At 37.0% G+C, this 17,776-nt stretch overlaps 1 protein-coding gene across 2 annotated transcripts; it reads right to left on the reverse strand.

Annotated features, from left to right (window-relative positions):
* Nucleotides 1-4,454: 4,454 nt before the first annotated feature.
* Nucleotides 4,455-16,359, reverse strand: LOC149818761 (uncharacterized). Of its 2 annotated transcripts, none has more exons than XM_089985052.1 (11): nt 16,167-16,359; nt 15,735-15,923; nt 13,946-14,331; nt 10,865-10,948; nt 10,285-10,776; nt 8,241-8,376; nt 7,872-8,034; nt 7,579-7,707; nt 6,635-6,829; nt 5,412-5,534; nt 4,455-4,863 (listed from the first exon to the last, which is right to left on the reverse strand). In XM_089985052.1, exons 3-11 carry the CDS (start codon nt 14,214-14,216, stop codon nt 4,729-4,731), a joined length of 1,728 nt encoding a protein of 575 aa, XP_089841178.1. In that variant the 5' UTR covers nt 14,217-14,331; nt 15,735-15,923; nt 16,167-16,359; the 3' UTR covers nt 4,455-4,728. The 2 variants fall into 2 exon arrangements, with proteins under 2 accessions (XP_089841178.1, XP_089841177.1); XM_089985051.1 differs by having other exon boundaries at nt 10,856-10,948.
* Between the last annotated feature and the right edge of the window lie 1,417 nt (nt 16,360-17,776).

The following is a 17,776-nucleotide window of genomic DNA, read 5'->3' on the forward strand; positions in this document are numbered from 1 at the left end:
ACTTGGACTGCGCTCCACCAGAGTGCACTAAGTAGTGAACAAATTTTTTTAAAAAGAGTTTTCTATGAGGTATTTCATGCAAAATCCAATATTACATCTAAGCCATGTGTAGGGGACAATATATTGAATCCCCTTGTGTCTATCGAAGACAACTAACAACTTTACTTTATCTTTGTATTTATCATCATCGAAGCATGAGAATTCTACCTTTAAAATCCTCAAAAATCACGCTCATGCCTTTTTTAACTCCTTATCTACAACTACAAATGTTACAGAAAATATCTCACCTCTATGATCAATATTATGGGTCGACAACAATATACCCATGTATCTTTTTTTAGAAACATGTCGTCTATTATAAGAACTGAAGGACATCCTTTCAAAAACCCATCAATGCATGAATGAAAGGATAAAAAAAGATATTGAAATTGATCTTTTCGATCAATCTTGATAAGGCCTAATGATTTTCGGTTAGCCATCATCAAATGATCGCAATATGCAAAAAGCATCCTGAAGGACTCTTTGAATAAATGATGTATCACCTTCATGGTCAATTCTCGTACACGGTATGCTTGTTTGTAACTAACCTCACCACCTTCTACGCGACTTATGTCATACATAATTTCTCTTGAAGTCATATCTAGGTTATCTCGCAAGTGTATGTGAATAACACACAAAATCCACTTGGAATACACATTTTCCACGAGGTTGCCCACTACTCTACCATATGTATGTTCCCTTTCACACCTCTTTACTAGAAAGAACGGTGCTCCACATATTTTTGTGTAATGGATTTTTAAGGAGCAATTCACCATAGTATGTGAGTTCTTTCTCGTGCATATGACAGTGACTTTGTTACTACAACTCTTCATAAATTTTGCTTTATAGTTATTCATGATCACATAATCTCTCAAAAAATTACGGCAGTGCTCAAGATCATTAAACCTTTTACCTCAAGCAATTTCTTCATCATTTAAGTTTGTTGTTAACCATTGAAATTGTTTACAATCATTGAATTTTTTATTAAGCAACTCGTCATACAACTCAGATGTCTCCACTTCAATGATTTTTAATTATTCTTTATTGAATAAGAAACCATTGAACGAGAACCAAAAGTTTGACTTTCCAAATGTCATTTGTGCATTGTTCTCACCTACCATTATTTGTCCCATACCATCACTGTCATGGTCCTACCATCACTGTCATGGTCCTCTCCTATCATTTCTGGTTCCTACTCAACTGACATGGTATAGTCATTGTTATTGCTATTATCTGATTTTTCATTTGTGGTCGTCATCGCTACTACCCTAAATGGACTGATCAACTATGCAAACTAAATAAAAAATTGTTGTATATATTGTTCTTTATGCATGCAATATTTTTGCATTTTTAATTTTCAAGATTAATAATAAAACAATACCTTCAACTCAAACATAAATTAAAAAGTCCAACAACCTTTACATAAATTTGTCATCTGCATTGGAAGGCTGGGTATCATCCAACAAATTGAGATGAAGATCACCAACACTAGTTTGATCACGTGGTTCCATATCCTCTGCAATGATCCTTTTATTGTTAACTATTTGAGAGACTGAGATGTTCTCCAAAGGACTGAGCTCCATAGATACATGTTTCTGAGAGATATGCATATTATCCACAAGATTCTCATTATTATATTCATCAACTACTTCTTGTACATTGCTTTTGACTCCTTCTTGTACAACACTTCTGACTACTTCTTGTATAATTGTACAATCAATAACTTCTTATTTAACTTCGTAAACAATGGCTTCTCAATTAACTTTACTAGCTTTATTAGCAACTAAGTAAACATCAACTCTATATAACATTGATTCTACATCATCATCGTCTAAGGCATGTATCCATATATGTTGGCCATCTAATTTTAAAGACACTTATACCATAGAATAATTGACTCTTCTACATATCTGGTTTTACGAGATATCAATGACCAATATAGATCTCAAAATAAGTTGATCAGTGCTACAATAAAATACTCATATCCTTTGAGAAACAATCATAACTGCCTATACAAACCAAACATATCATTCAGTTAACAATAATCACTTAGAAAACCAATAACCCACAATAACCCCTGTAACCCATATTCAATGCTTATGCATAGTCAATCCCAACCACATCTATTAACTGCTCATATCTAAAAAAAAAGAAAAAAGTTTAGAAACAATGGTAATCGCCAGAATGAAGCATATTTCTTTTGCAGAAATCGTGGTAAGGATACATAAAAAAGGGTTAGGGTTCTAGAGGGAAAATGATTATCGTTCTTTCTATATACAAACAAAAAAAAGAAAAAAATGAATATAAATGCCTATATATACAAGAAAATTCGCATGCTAAAATGCAATCTCACATCGCTTAAAGTTGACAACATGTGAAACTCTGCGAATTTCACAAACTTTTTATGAATTTCATATTGAAAGTAGATTTTTACAACAACCAATGCAAAACTCTTGACTAAATTCACACTCTAATCGCTTATATATATATATATATATATATATATATATATATATATATATATATATATATATATATATATATATATATATATATATATATATATATTCGAACCCTAAAACAAAACTTCACTTGCGAAAGTCCGTGAATTTTGCATCGAATGGCAAACTTCTGCAACTATCAACGCAAAACTCTTGACAAAATTTGTAAGAGATTTTCACAAGTGTCACAATTCATATTATTTGTGCAAAATATGTGAATTCTATAGAAATATCATGCAAATTTTATTTTTTAGTGAGATTTAGTGATGTAATATGTGAAAATCGAGGAGTTTTGCGAGTGCTAAGGGTAAAAAGGTCCTAAAAAAATTGAGAACCTACAAAATTGGTCACCGAGCAGATTTTAATAATTTGAGGGTTTTTAAAAAATGCATCAAGTTTGTCATATAGTACGATCATTTTCGTTTGTATTACATAGAAATGCAAAATAATAGTCAGGCCCATTAAGTGAGTCTGTTCTCAGCACGGTTCCTTGTCATAAAAAAAAAAACAGTGGGACCTGTCTCTATATATTGTTTATGTAGTATACATATTAATCAAAATCTTCTTCTTAGTAAACTCGGGGCATTTGTGTGTCGCGGTAACACTCTTGATGCACAAAATGGAATGTTAGAGCAGAAACTCGGTCCGACTAAAGGTGAGCACTGGGCTGGGCAGCCCTCCATGGGCCGGGCCGGGGCCAGTAAATTTGGCCCTCGCTCGGCCCAGCCCGAAGAGGGCCAACATGAGCTGGGCCAGGGGCCGACACGGCCAGCCCAGCCCAACCCGAACATATATATGGGTTTTTTTGAGCAAATTTTACGCTGAACAACATTTTGTGCACGGAAAAGATGCTAAGCGTCCTTCACTTGCATGATGAATGCTCTGCAGCGTTCCACTCACTATATATATATATATATATATATATATATACAGCCCAGCTCGACCCGGCTCGTTTAGGCCCACAGGCTTAATGAGCAGGCCATGAGCTTGGGATTTCCCAATGGGCCATCCCGTCAATTAACAGGCCGGGCTTTGACTGGGCCAGCCCAGTCCATTAGCAGGTCGGGTCGGCCTGTTGCCCATCCCTAGGTCCGACCACCCCTTTCAGACTTTGTTTCTGCTGTAAACAGGGTTAAAGAATGGAAAACCTGCAGGTGGGCCGAGTGCTTTTCTCACGGAGAAAGCTTCCTTTTACCACGGAAAGGGTGGGGGGCTTTATGCGACACAAACGCTCCCTAGAGCACGTTTGCAAGCCCCTGAAAATTTAATTACTTTAGCAAGTATCCTATAAATTTTTACCCAAGAGAAAGGGAGAGGGAAACTTTCACCCCTGTGAAACGAAGCATGTTTGCAGATCCTATGAAAAGCATCATCACTAGAGGCCCATTCGTTTCATGAAAAAGGAAGCTATTTTTTCGCATGAAAATGACTTTATTTCCCCCCTACCTGAAACAAATGATCCTATAGGGAGAGATGTGGCCCACACGCTGTCTATGCAGCAACGCATAGGGCCTTGGGGCCCAATGTTTCATATGAAAAGTCTTCAACGGGAGAGGTAGGGATGAATTTAGTATGACAGGTGGTCACTGATTTTTCCAACCGTTCTCTCTCTTTCATACGGAAAGGGGTTCCCAGTTTCCACCCACTCTTTAAACTGAACCCATTGACAGACCTAGGCCTTCCTGGCATGACCAATAACAATAGAGCAAAAAAAAAAAGGCTTCTCTCTCTCTCTCTCTCTCTCTCTCTCTCTCTCTCTCTCTTATGGATGATCCAAACAACCAATAAATTTTGAACGAGCAACCTTATGTAGCGATTGAGCAGCGAGAGGCCTTTTTTTTTCAATATTTACAGCATATGATATTAAAAGAATGAGAAATAGAAGGGAAATTAAGAAAAGAAATACAACAGGAGGATGTTGGACAGTTTTTGGAGGGTATTAGAAGAATGGTATTACACAGTACATGGACAAAGTCAAGTAGTATTGGATCTGATCCTGCAGCAAAGAACAGAAAAGAATGGAAGCCAGGGGAGCACGTGAGACTTGTATCATCAAGGCAAGTGAGGCCTTTGTGAACCAAGGTGGCTTTCCCAAAAGGGGCTCACAAACTTGAACATAATTAGAACTGATGGGGCACCGTTTATCCCCAACAGGCACTTGTTTAGCAGCCATTACAAATGGCCATGCTCAGAAGTCATCCTTTGCAAATTCACCGTCATCGATAATCATAAGTGTCGGAATCTGACCATGATCGACAAAGTCGACTTTGTTGAGTCTCACACAGCAGAGGACTTGCTCCGGGAGTTCCTCTGGCTTCTGTGCCTGCAAAACAGTTCCTGTCAATACGTGATCCCATCTACCTTGTTCAATGCAAACTTAAGGTTTCCGGCATAATCAAAACAGAACTCGGATTGGATCAGCTAGCCTGACAATGCATATCCTAAACTCTGCCTTAGCCAAGTTAGATAGTCCCCTGCGTTCCATGTTGAGCAGCTGAGTCCTAATATGCCATTCTAATATTGTAATCTTAGTGAAACATCATAAAGACATCAAAATGTGTCAAAATCTGACACAAGGCCGACTGTCTGGCAGGTGTATTCGTGCAGAGTTGACCCCAGAAATCCAAGGTTAATGGAAAAGTCTGTCAACTCAAATTACCAAGATCAAACAACCAGACTCAGAACCAGACTGGGTTGCTCCATGCTCGACTTGTGACATATTCTCCACCACAATTCTTGGGTAGTTTCACAATGAACAAATAGGTAGTGGAGAAGTCTCCAGAACATGAACCTAAACGAAGACTGCAAGACAATCTTCAAATACCAAGGTCGGAAAAGATTATGATGAACATTGACTAGTCACGTAGTTACCTGGATGGTCAAGCCCAGATCAATTATGCCATCTTTCAAGCGCTCACGAAAAGCTTCCAATCCCTTTCTTGATATGTAACTGAAACGATGTATGTCCAGATCTATCTCAAAGTAGTTCCAGCCCTGTTTGAGATCAAGGAAAAGGCCACAATGAGGACATCATTTTCTTGTGATGTAAAAAGTATCTGATCAGAATCTCAACTACGGCCCAAGTTGCCAACAGGATAATTGAAGCCCCACCTTCTATATTGTCAAGTAACTGTAAACAAGTATTTTTCCCTAGAAGTTAGGTTTGGAGGACACACTAAAGCTCTTTTTTTCGGGCTCATGATAACATATTAAGATCCTGATAATAGGTCAAGTGATTCATTTCAAGGAACTACAACATATTGAGATAAAGATAGAATAGTAGCAGACAAACAAAAAGTATTCTTTAGTCTATGAATAATACAACACCAATAGTCATTTATCTCTCTTCTTGACATGGTTTTCTTATGTTTTCAAGTGGAAAGGTATATAATCTATGATTTTGTGAACCTTATGCTGCTTGAGCTAGTAGTTTGTTACCTGCACTAATATGTATTACACCAATTAGTTGCCACTAGTTGGTGGTCTCCACCCATTTGTGACCAGAACAGAACCTTTCTATCACTGTTTACAATTTTTTTGCTCTCCACATTACCAAGTTACCAACCAAGTCAACTCAGGATCCATGAAAAGTGGAAGAACAAGATTCTGATGTTCCTAAGTCTATGACACTCCAGTAAAGACAGTTAAAAACAGCACTCCTATTATTCCCTCATCATAGAAGACGGAATCCCCTCATCAGTCAATTACTCCCATAAATTTTGAAACTACTTGATATGTGACTAACACAATGCAGAATCGATGCAGCCATACTATTGCATTTGTCAATTACAAATTTCAGAAAAATTGGCCTATGAACAACTAGAAGAGATGCTTTGATGATGCCTCTGACTCTGGAACAGATGAATGTCGGAAAGGAGCAAAGTCAAATTTCTTTGTTCAGTACCTCACAGATAATTGTACATAAGGTAAGATATCAACACTCAACAGCAACCGTTACAGTATAAACTTATCCAATCAACATCATACACTCAATCAAACAAAGAAAATATCTAGTGACTAAAATTTGAACAGAACCTAATCTAGATTGCACAAGATACAGGGAAAAGAAAACAATCAGAGCACTGCTGCTTTACCTTATAGAAATTGTGTTGTGGGCGCGAAAGCACTGGCTTTTCATTGTAAGCATGCACAAGCTTTCTCTCAGCAGAATTCAAGTGAAGATCATCTGGATTTACCACCCGTGCCATGATCTTTAGCCGTTCCCTAAAAGAAACCTGAGAGTCTACCGCAAAGCCTTTGATTTTTTCACTGTCATCATCGATTAATTTCTGCATGGGGTATATGAAGAGAAGAAATAAAAAGAAAAAACTATCAGATAACCAACAATTTTTCCAGCAGCAAAGTAAACATTTGACATGCATCATCATACATGAAGCCATATCCTGTCAAATGCAATGAAGTAAACAATGTGTAGGACTAGGTTGGTGACAAAATTATTATGGTAAGTGATGTAATTTCTTCTGCACAGGTCACTGGAAGACAATGCATACAGGAATTCATAAACACTTCAAAAAACTACTAATGAACTTTGTGAGCTGTATCTTGCCAAACATGCAAAAGGATATCCTATGTGATGTAATATGCTCCACTGATGGATTGGGCATCAGTAGATAAAAGAATAGAACAAACAAAATAAGTTCCACAAACTGATGGCTCTTGCTCTGGCATACACCAGAATCTCTCTCTCTCTCTCTGCCTCCATGGAAAATCTGTCAGGTGCCACTGTCAAATTTTGAAGGCATTTGAGAAAAACTCAATATTCTTAATACTACAGGAAGTAAAGAATGTCAAAAAAGACTCAGTTCACAATGTTCCAGTAAAGACAAATTATCTAGCATATTACCAGTGCCATGCTGAGGGGGCATTGCATTAACAGCTTACATGTTTGAATCATAAATAAGTGTATAATTTCAGACATGGTCAATAATTTCATAGTTAATGTAAGGGTCCTACATATGTTTTCACACAAATATATGCTAAGAACAGCACAGATTAGAGAATAAGAATAGAAATATACCCTAATGCTTTCCTGAAAATGAGGTGAAATGTCTTTATCAAAGTTGTCAGAAATTTTAAAATATAACACAAGGCTCATCCCTTCACCATCACTATCACCAAGAAACATTGCAGCTGGATATGTGGGAAGCTGTCACAGGAAACATAAAAATAAGATATATATCACCATAGCCTTCAGAATAGCTTCCTGAATGTACAGACTATGCCTTCCTGGAATTGTCATTTAGATAAGTGCTAAGATAAAGGATATGCAACAAATTTGTTATGGAGACAATTTTTGGGGAAAAAAGGCACCTGAATGTTAACAATGAGGAGAGAAGGCATTTGCTCGTGAGATTTCACAGAAGGAAGTTCAAGATACTGAGCAATGTGATTTATCTTACGTGAAGAAACAAACATATCCACTCCAATTGGGGTAAATGGCGCATAGTTTGGAGCATTACTCTTTTTCTTATCCCTGCACAGTAGAAATATAGACTCCTTAGACAATGTTAGTTCCATACTCTGAACAGTTCACATAAAATGTGTCCCGTAAATACTTTCTATATTTCCATGAAACCAAAGGGTGGTTGGACACCACTCTTAGTTTGCAGCATCTGGATTCTGAACCCTACATGATAACCACAAAAGTTCATGCCAGTAATGTGCAGAATAACTGCAAACCTGAAATAATTCTCACTCCGGAGCTTAAAGACAGATGGTTCAAGATAAGTCCAGCAACCCTGCATTGGCTTCTCTCCCAGTGAACATGGAATCTGCATTCCTGCTCTAGGACGGTACAGGAACCTCTTTGATGTGCCTGGCAAACATACATGGTTATCGAATTGGATAAAATGACCATATAATTATGCTGACCATAAAAATCCATTGACTAAGTTCATGGTGCAGAAAATAAATTTTTTAATGTGAAACCTTATAGGAAACATTGCCAATAAAGAAATAATTCAATAAAAGAAAAAAGGAAAAATGCTCTAGAATCAAAGACACAAGCACAAAAAAAGGAACAATCATGATCTATTAGAAAAAATCTTAGACATGCTCCGGGACTTAGATATCACAAGAGATATCCCATCCAGGCATCCAAAAGTTAGTGGGGTATCTCTTCACCATCCACTACTGGCCAAACAAAAGTGTCTGAGATACCTTCCTAACAAAATAACTAATGAGACTTCCACAAAACATTGCTTGGACGACACATGTGCTGAGCATCTACTAAAAGCTCATGAACTTTTGTGGATGTTCCTTTAGTTACATAATAATCATTCTTAGGCACATACCCCACTAAGAAACATGGTTCTTAGTGGTGACACTCACATCCTATATTATCCTTCAATAAGAAGAAGGAAAAGAAAGAGTCCTGATGCTTAAGAATAATCACAACAAAGTTTTATGAGAAGTTTGGTTAAATAAGTTGAGACATGTTTTAATGAGATCTTGCTTTTGCATTTCATTGTCTCTTACTCTTATTGTTTCTTTTTGGCCATTTTTTTGAACTTTTTATGAGAAAAGGTTTTATGCATAATGAGTTTTATTTCAAATATTTGTACTTTTTTCTTATTTTTAGGTTTTTAACTGTATACTTTTATGATTTTTAATCCCTTTTTGAGTATTTTCATTTTTTTGGGAATTTTGACACTTTCAGTTTTTATCTTTTTGTTTGCTATTTATAGAGGAATGGGCCTCCATCCTAAAGATGGCAATTAGGCAAGGTATTCCTTGGGAGTGAAAGTAGCAGACATGCTCATGGATAAGCAGTAGGATCTCTTGCACAAAAAGTGGCAAGATCACAACAGACGTGGTCCATTCTGAGGATACAAGAAAGCATTATGGCGTTTGGTAGAGAGAAGGTTAAAGAACGTGAAGGTATCAAGGTCAAAGTTAATTGTGACAGAGACTTTTTTGAAGAAGTTTATATGGAGGCCAGTGGAAAAAATCGTTTCACCGGGCAAGACAATGACCTTGATGAGAAAGAAAGTAAGAAACTTTTTTAAAATATCATCCCATAATTTGGCTTTCCTTTAAGCTGAAAATAGCAAATTAGTGATGCTCAATTAAAACCTTTAGAACTTTAGTTAACACATGACCCTTTAAGATGAATAGTTCTCTATATTCAAGAAGTAAAGACAATTCTTCTCGTTGGCTTAAGCTCAAAATATTTTATTCTCACTTTTGTCATCTCAGAAGGTGAATAATGTCATTTATATGCCAAATCAGAAAAAGAATTCTCACATCTATTTTCATACATGTCCTGTTTGATTTTGGGCTCCTTGAAAACTTATTTGCAAAGTCCAAAATTTCATCCGATGTTATGCTTCATAAATATACTCTTGAAAGGCAAATAAATGCCAACTTTAGACTTCACTATGAAACTATGAAAACTTTTCAAATGGAAAATACTTTATATCGAAGAACAGAAATCCAATTGTTAGTCATAATATACTAAAGAATGTGCAAACCAAAGACGCAAATGTAGTATATCCCTTTACGTAAGTATTAAAACAATTTCTATTGGCAATCAGATCTATAAGGTGGGTGATAGAGCTAAGCTGAAACACTTTACAAATAGCTTCTTTTTCCTTTTTTTTATTTTTGCAGAAACACAAACAAGAAAACTTTTGTTTAGGCATATTAAATGAAATAAATCACCTGCAAAAAGCATGTCAATATTATGAGACCATAGGGAATCATGGACATGATAATGACTTACATATTTGTGTTCTCTCGTCTCCTTCATAAGACTGCCGTTTGAAAGACAATCGAATAACTGCAGATTTTCTCCTCTGAGATGGCGGGCCAGGACTTGGTGGTTGAGTTTTGTCATTAAAGCTGACTGTTGGGACTAATCTTGGTTTGCAAGTTATTGGTTTCAGTTTCAATGGCTGATCAAAAAGTTTCTCTTCTGTGTTGAGTGCACATTCAATTCCTGAGGATCTAGGCTTGGCCTCATCCATTTTACCTAAAGGTGCAAGCTCGTACCCCTGTGCGTTATGAACTGCAAAGCCATCAGATTCCTTGGATTCATCTTTGTTTAAGAACTCTATTTTCCCTCCATCCATTTTAAGATAGCGTCCAACTGTCAAAGATATTGGAGTTCCATCTGATAAATCCTCAATCTTGCACATGGCGTCTACTAGGCAAGATGCACTCTCATATTGCACCATTTGAGCACCTAAGCTGCCACTCATGATAGGAAAACAGTCTGCAATAAAAATGTGAACATCAGAAATATACACAGCCATACAAGGTTTCTTCTTATAAATTAAATTCATAGGTTTTACTTTGCAAACCTCCATGAACACTGCTGTAGTCATCATCACAATCAGACTCCAAAATGCTGACGGTATCAAACCATGAGTCCTCTTGGCACACCACTATAAACACATGTTCAAAAGGTTAAGTCTTCTTTCTTTTTATTGATAGGATGCAGTTGAACTGAGATTAGCAATGAATGAAAAATATTCATAAATATTAAGACAATCTAACTCTGAAAAAAACAATTGCATACATCATGATTCCAGGAAAATAAGAAATACATGTCATACCAGATATGTGTAACCTTTTCTTGAAGTGCACATACATTCGGAAATCATCCAAACACAAATAAAAATGATAACCAAAGATCAAAGTAGTCAGACCATAAACAGCACCAAAAACAAGTTCAGTAGCCATATGCTACCTTAATGTGATCCTCACTATTTAAGTACAAGGTGAGGATATTAGATCTTGGATGAAAGAATCAGCTTCTGGCAGCAATCTTCTTTAATAGATGCTAGGCCATTATTTCTCATCTGAATAATTCTCATTCTGCTTTAACAAGCTGTCCAAAAAGATTTGCCTCTTGCAGATGCCAGGAACTAATGTCCTAAAATTCTCTCCACCATGCATTAAGGTTCACAAAGACTTGGAAAGAAAAGACGTAACATGAACATCACATTTGGCTTGAATTTTTTAATCAGAATCCCACCTATCTTTTTTTTAATTTTCTTCATTTCAATAAAAAATGTTATTTTCTTCCCACGGGCTGTTAGAACAATTCACACTGTCCTCAGCCGCACAAACAGGCCTTTGACTTCTACATATTCTTTCCTTTTATTAGTATCAATTATTAGCAGCTTGTATGAACATTTACATGCTTTATCCACATACATACAAGACTTACTAGATTTATCCCTTCTTTCCTCTTTCGTGAGATCACATTCCCTGTGGAACAAAATTAACATCCAAAAAGTTGATGTAGCCACAAATAGCAAATAAAGAACCAGAAAATAGTGCTATAGCCAAACTAATTCAAAAAAATCACACTATGAATTTACACATTTGTGGTTCAAGATTGTTCAAAAGAAGTTTCTCAAGGAGACTAAGAATGAGTTATAAGCCACTGCTTACACATAGCAGGTAGAGGTATGAGTACATTCTTTCATTATTCCAAAAAAAAAAAAATAGAAAAGTAGCAACTTCCTATAAGGAGACTAAAACTTATTGGTACTTGTTAGACACAACCATGCCGCGAACTACTAAACACAACAAAAAGTGTCAATGTTAAAGCAGTCAGGATGCTGCAAGATCTTCAAAAAAGTCCAAGATTCCACGTGTAGAAACAAAATCATCTGCTAGTTTGAAATCATATCACCTATGTCACACGGACACTTCACTAAGCATGTGAATCTCGTACTGACATGACACGACACTCGGACACTTCATGGATACGATACAACCAGTGTTGTGAAAAAATGTGCTTCAAGGCACAAAAAGCGCACCTCACCTCAAGGCGAGGGGCTTTTTGCCTTGAAGCACAAGGCTAAGGCGCAAATGTGTATGAGGCGTGCACCTCAAATGCCTTGAGGCATGTACCTCATATGCCTCGTAGCGAGGCGCACCTAAAGGTGAGGTGGGCGCCTCAATCAAAAAAAGAAAAAGAGAAAGGGGAGGGAGGCCCGATGTTAGGGCACCCCTCTCCCTTTCGTCTCTCCTCCCTTTTGCTCCCCAACCCCCACCCTCCTCACCACTGGTGACAGCTACCACGGGGTATGTACCTTCTCTCCCTCCTCTTCTTCTTCCCTCCCTTTTTCTTCCCGTCTTCTGCTTCCACTTCTTCTTTTTCTTCCCTCCTTTTCTTCTTCTTCTTCCCTCGTTTTTCTTCTTCCCTTCCTCTGCTGCCGCTTCTTCTTTCCTCTTCCTTTTTTCTTATTTTTTCTTCTTCCCTCCTTCCTCTGTTCTTCTTCCTTCCTCCTCTTCTTCTTCTTTTTCTTCCTCTGTGCAATTTGACTGTAAATGTGATTATGTATGTACATGTAATTAACTGTGTATGTGTTGATTTTTGTAAAGATTGTGTCCTACTCCTATTCGTGAATGTTTTATTGACTTTTTTCACTTTTCACCTTTTTTCAATTTAAATATGGATCTGATGGTGAATTGAAATTGTCTGTTTGTGATATTAGAACACAGAAACTGAATTATATTGTCAGTAGGGCCATCAATAAACTGGAATTGGTTTAGTGGTGTTAAGATTTTCATAAACTGGAATCATAGCCATGTATTAAGTTAAGAATTTCATTCCTGTAACTTAGTGAATATGGATTTTTTTTGTATACTATTCTTGAAACTTGTATTAAGTTAGTGAACATGTATTAAGTTATTTTGTTTTTGTATGCTATTATTACTGATTTTCTTCTGAGGATTTTTTTTTATCCAGCTTGTGATTCTTATATTATATATTTGAAGCTTTTTTCTGGCTTGGCTTCTAGAAATTGTACTCCAACTTATGATGCTTATGTTATGTCTTTGAATTTTATTGTATGTTAGAAGACAAGTCAGTTTGGAAATAATCTGGAAACTCATTGGTTGTTGCTTCATCAATAAAGCATCTCTTCTATTTATTTGTATGTTTAGATATTTTTATTCACCTGAGTTATTTTTCTTTTAAAATTTGTCATCAATTACATTACACTTCAATTTCAACTTAGCTTCATTATTTGATGTCCTAATTGTAGTAATTTAAAATTGTTGACTTATACACACACTCACACACATACATTTATGTGTGTGTACGGCCGTGTTCTCGTGTCCTAATTTTTAAAAGTTATTGTATCATAGTAAGTGTATCCGCATCATGTCCCGCACCCGCATCCATATCCATGTGACATAGCATATCACTTTGGGGATATTGTGTGTCTTAAATTTAGCATCATGAGAGAATTCTATAATATGTGTAAAATCCATTGGATGGAAAAAGAAAACCTTGTAATTCATGCCAAATTTTCAGAACTAAAACAATTATAGAACTAGTGGAGATGATGCGAAGCAAAGTTTGTACCTCAATACAGCTAAGAAAAATAAAATCAACAAGGATGACTGACATTTGAAATTACCATTAGCATCAAGCTGGCCACCATGCCACTGTAGCTGAGTGAGGTGGAGTGTCAAGTTCGAAACATCTGTTCTACCATGAGCAGCTTTCTCAAAGTCCATCTGTACAAATTCACTGATAGCAAATTCTGCTAGAGGATCCATAGCATCACTGACACGTGGTTTGGGAGCATCAGGGGCTGTAGCACAAACTTTTCGACGGAAGTTTCTGGGCCTGATGAAGTACTTCCGGGCTCTGGGTTTCCTTCTGGCTGACGATGCACAGCCACCCATTATGGAAGTATAGTTTTACAGACCTTTGTTTATAAATGGAGTGCTCAGACAGTATGGAACTTTCTTGATCAGATGCAAGAACTGTTATCTCTGTATACTCTTGAAAAGTCGCAACCTGTCATACATGCATCCACGCAATATAAGTGACTGATATAAGCATGAGCTAAATAAGATCACTAGTCTAAGATTCTGTTGAGATGATTTCATCAAAGTCAACAAAAGCTCAAGAGCATCCGTGTACCAGATTCACTAGCTGAAAATAGTCCAATCTCAAAACATCATCACAATGATAATCTCAGTAATATATGAGAATTCAGATGCTTCCATATGAAAAGGTAATCAAACTTTCAGTTGCAATGCCATTGCTATTGTGTGTGCAGTCGTGGGTACAATGTTCTTCACTACCCCACGAGCAACATTGATCATGAAGGTGAAGAAACATGAATCAACACCGACCAGTCTCCACCTCTTGACTATGAGCAACCCTCCGTATGATGCACATTCTAATTTTATCAGTCAAGTATAGAACGAAGAAAGGCCCCAGCTTTTCATCTGTCACAAGGAACAATGGACACATGTTCCAGTGTCCAAGCAAACTAATGCATTTACTCGATGCAGAATTAAACATAGATGTAATTAAGAAACATCAGGTTGACTGTGTGATGGTTGTCAAAGTCATGGGCTAATAATTGTCATTAGGAATGTGTACGGCAATCATGCAAATGTCGACAATATGGATGAAGAATATTATAATTTATAAACTTTACTTTTTTAGTAATATTATGATAAACAGTAAGAATTAATAAATTTTTTAGAATATATAATTAGATTGATTACAACTAAAATAAGTAATTAAAATTTTGAATAACACATTTATCTCAAATTCTCATTGAAAAAAGAAATTTCTTATTTAAGAAAAACTTGCAAAAAATTTGCGAGAACATGTTTTCCAAATAAAGGAAAGAAGTTTTCCATATAAAATAAGCAGGTTTCCCATGTATGTGAAACGAGTTTCTCATGCATTTTTAGAAATTTCCCACAAGTTTTGGAAACGGTTTCCCACATGTAAGTGGAGTTTCCGGTAACCCTGCTTTAGATGATCGAAATTAGATCCACCAATTTTCAGATCCTACCACAGACTATCCTTGTAGGCGTTTTCCATGGGTGAGACTTTGTTTTTTCACATAGACCAAATTCAAATTCACGGCTACCATCTTGGTGATCATGCCATTACGACTCAAAAGTAAAGTCTTAAACGCATAAAGGATGCAAAAAAACCTCCGTTCCACATTGCAACAGATCATTAAGATGCCACAAAACAACAAACCATTAACACGATAAACCATTCATCTACAAATGGTAATGATCTCCAAATTTATGAGACTCAAATCCAACATATAAGATATGTTTGCTAAAAATAACATCCTAGCGACACCGGAACAAAAAAAAAATTGAAATGCCGGAATAACAGAGGTAGGAGAATAGAGAGATTTCATGGTGAAGAGAATCATGATTTACCTCAACGTCTCTTCCCACCTGGAACGTCTCCTATCGCATCATCCGCAACAGGAAACGGAGAACGACATTGAAAGAACGCTAGATGAGCAGAAACATTCAGAACTTCCTTTTTCTTCTTTCCTTCTAGAATTTCATCAAAATTCACACACGGTCTCGTACTCGATCTTCACAAAACTCTGCTGAGAAGATCTATATATCAACGCCATCCAATACCAACATCAGTTTCCATTGTTATTCGCCAAAAATAAAGAAAAAAAAAAACCCATAGACTCCAAATAGAACCATGTCTACGATCAACTTCATTTCGATTGTTATATACATAACTGAAACTTAAAAACCAATAAATCAAGTGGATTATAAAAAACAAAACAAAAAACTTTTTTTTTAAATGTCCTTCAAAATGCAATTGCAAGAGAGTGGAGGAAGAGAAACCTGAGGTGAGGGTGGTGGGATGATCGATCGAATGATTCAGGGAAAGGCACAGCGGTGGAGAACAGAGAAAGAAAGAGAGGGGGTGGGGATGGCGATCAACGGGTGGGGGATGCAGGAGGGAATACGGCAACCCTCGCTGCAGCCGAAAACAGGAAAAGGAGGGGGTTGGGTTTTGAAGGGGAAGAGAGAGAGAGAGAGAGAGAGAGAGAGAGAAGGGCGGTTTTTTCGGGTGCTAGAGAAAAGGGATTCGCAGATTTAACGCCGGAGATAGGAAAAGGTTGGCCTTGAAAGTCGGGGTGGGGGGTTAGGCTTTGAAATTACAGTAGAGAGAAGAAGCTTTCTCGCATCAAAACACACAATTCTTCCTTTGAAAAGAAAGAATAACAAATTTTTGAAACTACTGTATCTGTTTTTTTTCCTTTTTTTGTTTTTTGCCAACAATGAACCTTGATGAATGAGGGAGCGTGAATCCTTTTTTTGGGGAGTCCAGATGGCGCGGAAAACAATCCAGAGAGAGAGAGAGAGAATTTAAAATAGTTCTAGAGAGAGAGAGAGAGAGAGAGAAACTTCTTAATGATGACGCATCGTCTTGACTTTGACTTGGTGCAATGCAAGAGTGACATAGCCATTGAAAACGGGGACAAAATTACCCAATTACCTACAACGGTTGTAAGAGCTTATGACAGGACGTAGGATATGTCACATGTTGTTGTGGGTAGGGGTATCAACGGGTCGGGTATGGTTCGAAGTCAGGTGAATCAGACTTGAACCCGGTTTTTGGTATGATATCGGGTCTGAATATAAGAAAAATCATATCCAGAACCGATAAGAACAAGATAAATCAGATCCAAACTATACTAGGTAAAACCATGTTTTTTATCATTTTTACATTAAAAATTTGGGGGTCTTAATCAAAACTCGGGTCGGGTTCAGGTCTGGTATAAAATTTCACAAACTCTACCCGGATCCTTGTATTAATCAGACCTTCGAATCCAGACTCAGGTCTTAATCCTGTCTTATTATTTATCACCATACCTGGACCTTATAGGGCTTAGTTCAGGTTGGGTTTAGTAAACCCGACCTGTTCACACACATAGTTGTGGGACCCGCCCATTCGGCGGTTTTGTTAGGGTGCACGTAAGGAAGAGTCGCCAATACTTTAAGGAAAGTGATTTCCCATCCTCACTGTCCACAAATTGCATACAGACCCGGTGAAGATATTGACGGATCACCTGATCTGCTTTCTGTCAGAAAAGGAAACTAAAACAGGAAACATATTGAAAAAACGGAAGGGGGAAACAAGGTTTTTCAGGCTCATACGAAAATGAGAAACATGTATCCCAAAGAGAAGAAACACTTGGAAAACATGAGAATCATGAAGAAAACGCATGAGAAATGTGTTTTCCAAATATATGAGATGCATTTTCTATAGTGTGAGAAACGTGTTTTCCAGAAGTTTTCTGCCGTTTTCCAAATGTTTGGAAAACACAGTGTTTTCCCGTTTTGGCAATGGTTGCTTGAGAAACATGTTTTTCACCCTCTTATAGCATTTTCGGTATACCCTGGTATGGAGTAATTAGTATGGACCCATAATGTTCTCATGAAAAAGT

This window comes from Nuphar pumila, chromosome 13 (genome assembly GCF_984573655.1).
Source record: "Nuphar pumila chromosome 13, dmNupPumi1.hap1.1, whole genome shotgun sequence".
Lineage (NCBI taxonomy): Eukaryota > Viridiplantae > Streptophyta > Magnoliopsida > Nymphaeales > Nymphaeaceae > Nuphar > Nuphar pumila.

Excerpts from the sequence above, each read along its gene's own strand:
- LOC149818761 (XM_089985051.1), bottom strand. The coding sequence starts at position 14,216 with ATGGGTGGCTGTGCATCGTCAGCCAGAAGGAAACCCAGAGCCCGGAAG. Across the intron at positions 10,777-10,855 it reads TGTTCATGGAGGTTTGCAAA|ACTGTTTTCCTATCATGAGT; the intron begins GTAAAACCTATG and ends TTTTTATTGCAG. Across the intron at positions 8,035-8,240 it reads CGGAGTGAGAATTATTTCAG|GGATAAGAAAAAGAGTAATG; the intron begins GTTTGCAGTTAT and ends TCTACTGTGCAG.